The sequence below is a fragment of the Pinus tabuliformis genome, chromosome 4_1, assembly GCF_031772625.1.
Source record: "Pinus tabuliformis cultivar Carrire ecotype Pingquan chromosome 4_1, CPIR1, whole genome shotgun sequence".
Taxonomy (NCBI): Eukaryota; Viridiplantae; Streptophyta; class Pinopsida; order Pinales; family Pinaceae; genus Pinus; species Pinus tabuliformis.
This window is the reverse complement of record NC_142303.1, coordinates 693,714,748-693,720,790: the sequence shown is the minus strand read 5'-3', so window position 1 is coordinate 693,720,790 and position 6,043 is coordinate 693,714,748. Positions and strand designations below refer to the sequence as shown.

General features: G+C 33.0%; 1 protein-coding gene across 1 annotated transcript; it reads right to left on the bottom strand.

Annotated features, from left to right (window-relative positions):
- Window positions 1-4,820: 4,820 nt before the first annotated feature.
- On the bottom strand, window positions 4,821-5,489 carry LOC149178031 (uncharacterized). Its single transcript, XM_089423530.1, has one exon. It carries the CDS (start codon window positions 5,343-5,345, stop codon window positions 4,821-4,823), a length of 525 nt encoding a protein of 174 aa, XP_089279656.1. The 5' UTR covers window positions 5,346-5,489.
- Between the last annotated feature and the right edge of the window lie 554 nt (window positions 5,490-6,043).

Sequence of the window (6,043 nt, the reverse complement as noted above, 5' to 3'; positions counted from 1 at the left end):
TGGTGTGAGGTTTTAATGCACTTTATGTTTTCGGCCTGCCCTTTGTACTGGCCTTGGTTTCGCAAATGTGGTCATTTCACACCTGCTGAGGGAAATTTGGAGTTCATTCTTGTATTTGCCGTGGTCTAGTTCGGCTCTGTGGGTGCATTGTGCCTTCGCTTGTTTCTTGTGGTGGTTTGTTAGTGTTGTGCCTTCGCTTGTTCCGTGTGGTGGTTTGTTAGCGTTGTGCCTTCGCTTGTTCCTTGTGGTGGTTTATTTTGCTAGTTCTTGGAGGTTTCAAGTCGACTTTCAACCTGTAAGTTGTTTCATCTCTGTTACCCGGCTCATGCTTTGTCTCTACTCTGCTCGTGATGATTTTTTTTCTTGGTGTTGGTTCTGGTGATGATCTGGCTCTGTGTAATCACAGGTTCTTTCCTTGCTACTGCGGCGGACGGCTCAGCAAACTCTACTTCAGGTAATTTCTTGTTCCAATTTCATTTCCGCATTTTGTTTTTATGTCTCTAACCCTCTGGCTCCTTGGTGAGCAGGTAAATTTCTCCTATGGTGTTCCTGTTGGGAGAAACCCTCTGGCGAGAGACTCAGTTCTTGTCCTCTGGCACGGAGTCAGGCCTTTTCCAGGTAAATTCCTGCTCCTTTCTTCATTTGTCTGCTCACTGTCCTTTTGTTTTGTTGGCCCTACTGTTTTCTTGACTGCCACCTTGTTTTGTGGTGGTGTGCAGGTCGTTCCTGGGGAACGCTGCTCCACGGCCTCGTCCTTGGGAGTCTTTGCAAGTTTGGGGAAAAACTGGGTAGGATCTCTCCGTGGTTGTATCTTTTCTTTACTTGCACTGTCCTTAGTTGGGTATAACCCTTGGGGTTTCGCTTTCTTCGTGTGTTTGTATGGTTTTGTGAGTTTTCATACCTTCGCTGTTTGACTAGTCTGGGCTTGCAAATTGTTGTTTCAGTGTTCGTGGGTTTCAGAACTCTCTACTATCTTTGGGTTATATAAATGTATAATGAACTGCTAAGTTTGGAAATGTAACGAATGCACAGGTGTTCTTGAATATTGAATGTAAATGTACCTGGTTTTTTTGTTGAGAAAAGTTGTATTATCTTTGTTGGCTTTGCCTGGTCTGGTTCCTGGTCTGAGATGCTTTTAATCACAAGATTTTGTCGATGTCATTCGAATTCTTAATCACTTATTTCACTATTTTGCTTTTAACACAATGTCCGAAACATTAATGCACAGGAAAAGAAAAATTGTCTTACTTCCTTAATGATAGGTATTAGGTTCATTTGCTTTCATAGATATTTCAAGAAAAAATGTAATTTCAAACTCTATGTCATTTTCTTCTCTCTAGATGGCAGCCTCCTCAATGAGGATCTCATTTTCCTCTTTTAATGCCTTACTAGCAGTTTCTTACAGTTGAGGAAGTGTTCCTCCTCAGTTATCTTAACAGTTTCTTTAAACATACTCTTAACTAATCCTATTTTACTTAATTTAAATAAAACAAAAATAAAACAGAATTCGAAATGTTTTTCTTTCTTTCCAGCAAAAATAAAAACCGTTTCCCAGCTATAACATTTTCAGTTAAATGCTCTTGCATCAATTATTACATGAATTTTATCTTTTTGCTTTCTTAACTCAATGCTATGCATTATTACATGAATTTTATCCTTTTAAAATATGTTTTTGTAAACACTCCCATTTTTCATACAACCAACTTTGATTCAATACATTCTTATATAAAATTTATTTTTAAAAATATTTTTATACCATTATTAAATTATAATTTTTTTAAAATAATTATTATATAATTAGTGTGGTATTAAACCCACAAAATCTTGATATTAGGGAAAACCCTTAATTTAAATATATAAATTATATCGAACAAAATTAACTTAAAAATTTTGAAATGACATGCACACACATTATCACAATGAATTTCAACCATTAAAAATGTTGACGACATCAAATTATAGAATTATACACTTCAGAGCTAAACCATTAATGCTGTGTGTGTGGAGATGGAGAGTATTGGATCTAACAGTGCTATAAAATGACTTCAAATTCAATAATGCGCATCCCCGCAATCAGAACACTATTTGCTATGTTATTTGTTTATGCGTAGTATGGGCCTGCATGGCAGTAATGGGCCTGCTATTTCTTGACACCGCAATAAACACCATGAACACGTGACATTTTGAAGGGGCTGTGCCGTCCTAATAAGATGAAATTTCCATGCACATTCCACTGGTTGGTGCTTTGGCCCCGCATGGTAATTAGGTCCACCGTCCAGGGTTCCACCTCCAAGCATCCGCACTTTCGTCTGCAACTCTTAGGTCAAGAAGCTGACCATGGTCTTTTCTTCTAAAAAAAACCTATAAAATTTAAAACCATGATCTTTTTCTTATGACAAAAACATAAATTTAATGAAAATTTTTCATAAATTATATTAATTTTAAATGGACCATAGAACCTACAATTCTGGAAATATGTTAAATATATCATAAACATAATTTATTTATGAAATTCAACATATCATAAACATAATTTATTTATGAAATTCAACTGGGAAGATGGAGAAGAAAGTTAATCATAAAAGCGTAAGTTTTATATACATTTGGTGTATCCTAATTTATTTATAAGGAATTTGCAAGTAATTATGGGTAAATAGCAATTTACCCATAACAATAAGTAAATAACAATGTTTTTAAGTTTTATTTTAAATATTTCTTGAAATGTCCACTGCTAAAAGATTTTATTTCAACTTCCAAAACAAATTGAAATTTTTTTCAACTTAGTAAAAAACACTTAAATATTTATTACAAAATTTGTAAAAGGATATTTTAAATAAGGGTAATAAGGAAAAAAATGGTATGTTTTGAGTTTTAAGTATAAATTAAGAATTCACCAGAATTTAAATTTAATATATAATATAATTTTTTTTTGAAACTTTTATGTTTAAAATGACTTAAATATAAAAAAAATTGGTTTTAGATCCATCAAAATTCTAATTTAGATTGCTAAATGAACATGGAAGTAATGTGATAAATAAGCAATTTATAAATTTAGGGGAGCCATGTTGGAATTTGAAAGGAAAAATTGAGCATGTTGTCTATTAATATGGTTTAAAATATTATTATAGGATGATTAATTATTTGATTTTCTTTAATGATTTCTTTTTATTCAAGTCCAGTGTAATGTTTGAATTTTAAATATTTGTCAATTTTAGAAAGAAAAATAAATAAATTTATAAATTCTGTTTTTTTCTAAATTTTAATTTATATATTTTTTTTAAAATATATACTTTTTATTATTAAATATCTTTAAATATTAAAAATATTAATATTAAATATTTATATATAATAAACTGCTTAATCATATTTAAAAAAAAATTATGATAACTTCATATATTTTTTAAAAAGAAATATATTTTTATTATTAAATATATTTAAATAGTAAAAATTTAAATTATATATATTGTCGTTATTTTTTGACCTAGTTATTTGACTCCCAAGTTTACTAAGGTATTCATACTCTATACTTTTTTGGATTTGAACTTTTGACTTTTTAGGAAGAAAGATATGCTCTTAACCAAAACCATTATATATATAAAAAACCATAGACCCACTCTATATATATATATATATATATATAAAACCATTTGTATCAAAATTCACTAGAATCTAGCTATACAATTTTAAAAAATTTTATTGTTTAAATTATATTTTTGAATGCATAATAAATTTAATGTCATGAAAATTTTATAAGACAGTAAAAATTATGCCGATTAAATAATTTAAATTAAAAATTTTAAAAATAACTATCCAATTTTGATTTTGATTAAGATTAACGAAACTAAAAAATTATTTTATTTATAAATTAAAATAGATTTAAAAATAGAGTATAAAACTACTGGAAGTAATAGTGGGAAATTACAACTTGTGATAGTGGAAAATTAACAACTAGTGAGGAGCCGTCAAAATTTAGAGCATATGTAAAATAGAATTACATTGGATAAGGAGGAAGGTAGTCTGTACTTTCTTCATCTTTTCCATTTTACAAAGTTTTTAAATCGAATAGGTGCGAGAATCAAATTCGAATTGCCAAAAGCAAAGGACAGGTAGTTGTTTCGAAAAAAGGAAAGTTTCATTCTTTCCGTTCATCGTTTTTATTAAAAACAATTTTCTTTCACTTAAGTTCTAAGTTTATTTTACTCATTCTCATATTTTTCCTCATCATTTGTAAAATTCTATTTGTCTCAAGGCACAAATAAAAATAAAGTTCTAAATTTTTATTAATTTATGTTTCGTTTTTAAAATCCATTTTTATTATTTGATATTTCGTTTTTAAAATCCATGACTAAATTTTTAATAATAAAATTCTTAAACTAAAAATAGCAAACGGAAGAATAAACGTCACAGTGGATTTCCTAAAGCAGTCCAGAAATATTCACTGATTTCGAGCAAAGAGCTTTCAAATTAACTGCTCCTGTTTGAAAGGAAAAAGGTACGATGGGCATAACAATTAAACAGTCCAGAAATATTCACTCATTTCGAGCAAAGAGCTTTCAAATTAACTGCCCCTCTTTGAAAGAAAAAAGGTACGATGGGCATAACAATTAAATCGACCTCATGGAAGAGTGTTACAGTTATTAAATACTCAAAAATGACCGCCGCTTGAACAAGGAAAACCAGAATAGATTAAGTACTAAATTTGGATAATTGTCGAATTCATTGTTACTTGTTTCAATATACAAATTGTTTTTGAGAATCGAAGCAAATAAATGTCGAACAGAAAAATCAATTTACGATTGCAGAAACTCTCAGAGATGGGCTCAACAGAAGCCGGTTTCCTGGATAGTATCTAGGCGAGGACTCCATGATCTGCTTTTGGAAATCAAGTACTCCCTAAATGCCATCTTCATCTCCGGATCATCGCAGCACCGCATAAACTTTTCATCCATCGAACTACACCCCTCGCCGGGGAGGTCGCAAGTCGAATCTGCGCCTCTCTTCCGCTGCGCCGCCCTGGACACCTTCTTTCTGGCGGCGGCGCGCAACCTGGCCGCCAAGGCCACTAAATTCTCGGTCGACAGGTCGGAGTCGAGGAGTGAGAGTGGCAGGAGAAAGTAGAGCTCGCCCACCTGGAGATCCTCGTCGGGCTGCAGCGGGCGGCAATTGACGGCGAAGAGATCACGCGAAGAGCACATGAAATGGCAGGGGTAGTTTTGCAGCACTCGCTTGACGCTAACCGGCGCCGGAAACTCGTCCAACTGGCCGTTGAGGTGGACGACCCTGATAGCGTCGGGACTCACCGCGTCCGTCCGCCCGTGCCGGAAGCATGAGGCCATGGATCCCATAATTGTTGTATGCAAAAACCAGTTGCAAATTAGATGAGCGGCGAATACAGGATTGTGATAATCGAACTCTGGACAAACGTAGGGTACACCAACTGCCTGATAATGAATAAATGGCGTAGATTGTGGGGGTAATTGGAGATTTATTTAGCGGCTGGATTGATGGAGAGAATGAATGCCGACCGAACTAAAGCTTGGGCGACCGCAGAATTTGTAATGGGGGGATTTTGTCGCGACTCCGGGTTGGGCATAAAGAATATGGACAAAAGAATGCTGAGTCAGCGGGATGGTGTTAAGACACGTCATACCATAGATCAGCGACGGATAAATATTACGTATTTTCCCAGAGAGTAATCCGGTCGAATACTACCAACGTGTCAAACGTCGCACATATAATATTTTAAAGACATTTATATGTTTTTTTTGTTTAAAGTAAGCGAGTTTTGAGATGAGTGGGATGATTAAGTGTGCTTATGAGATGAGTGGTATGATTAAGTTTGGCTGGACTAGTTGTAACATAATTTTGCTAATATGAATAATAAATATTAACAAAGTGTTAAATATTATATTGTTAATTAATTTAAGTTTAATAATGAATTTATTTATTTAGTTTTAATTAATTAATTAATTTATTTATTTGTGTTAGTAAATATTAATATAGATTTATTTTAAGTACAGGTTTAACATAGGTGGAGAGGGAT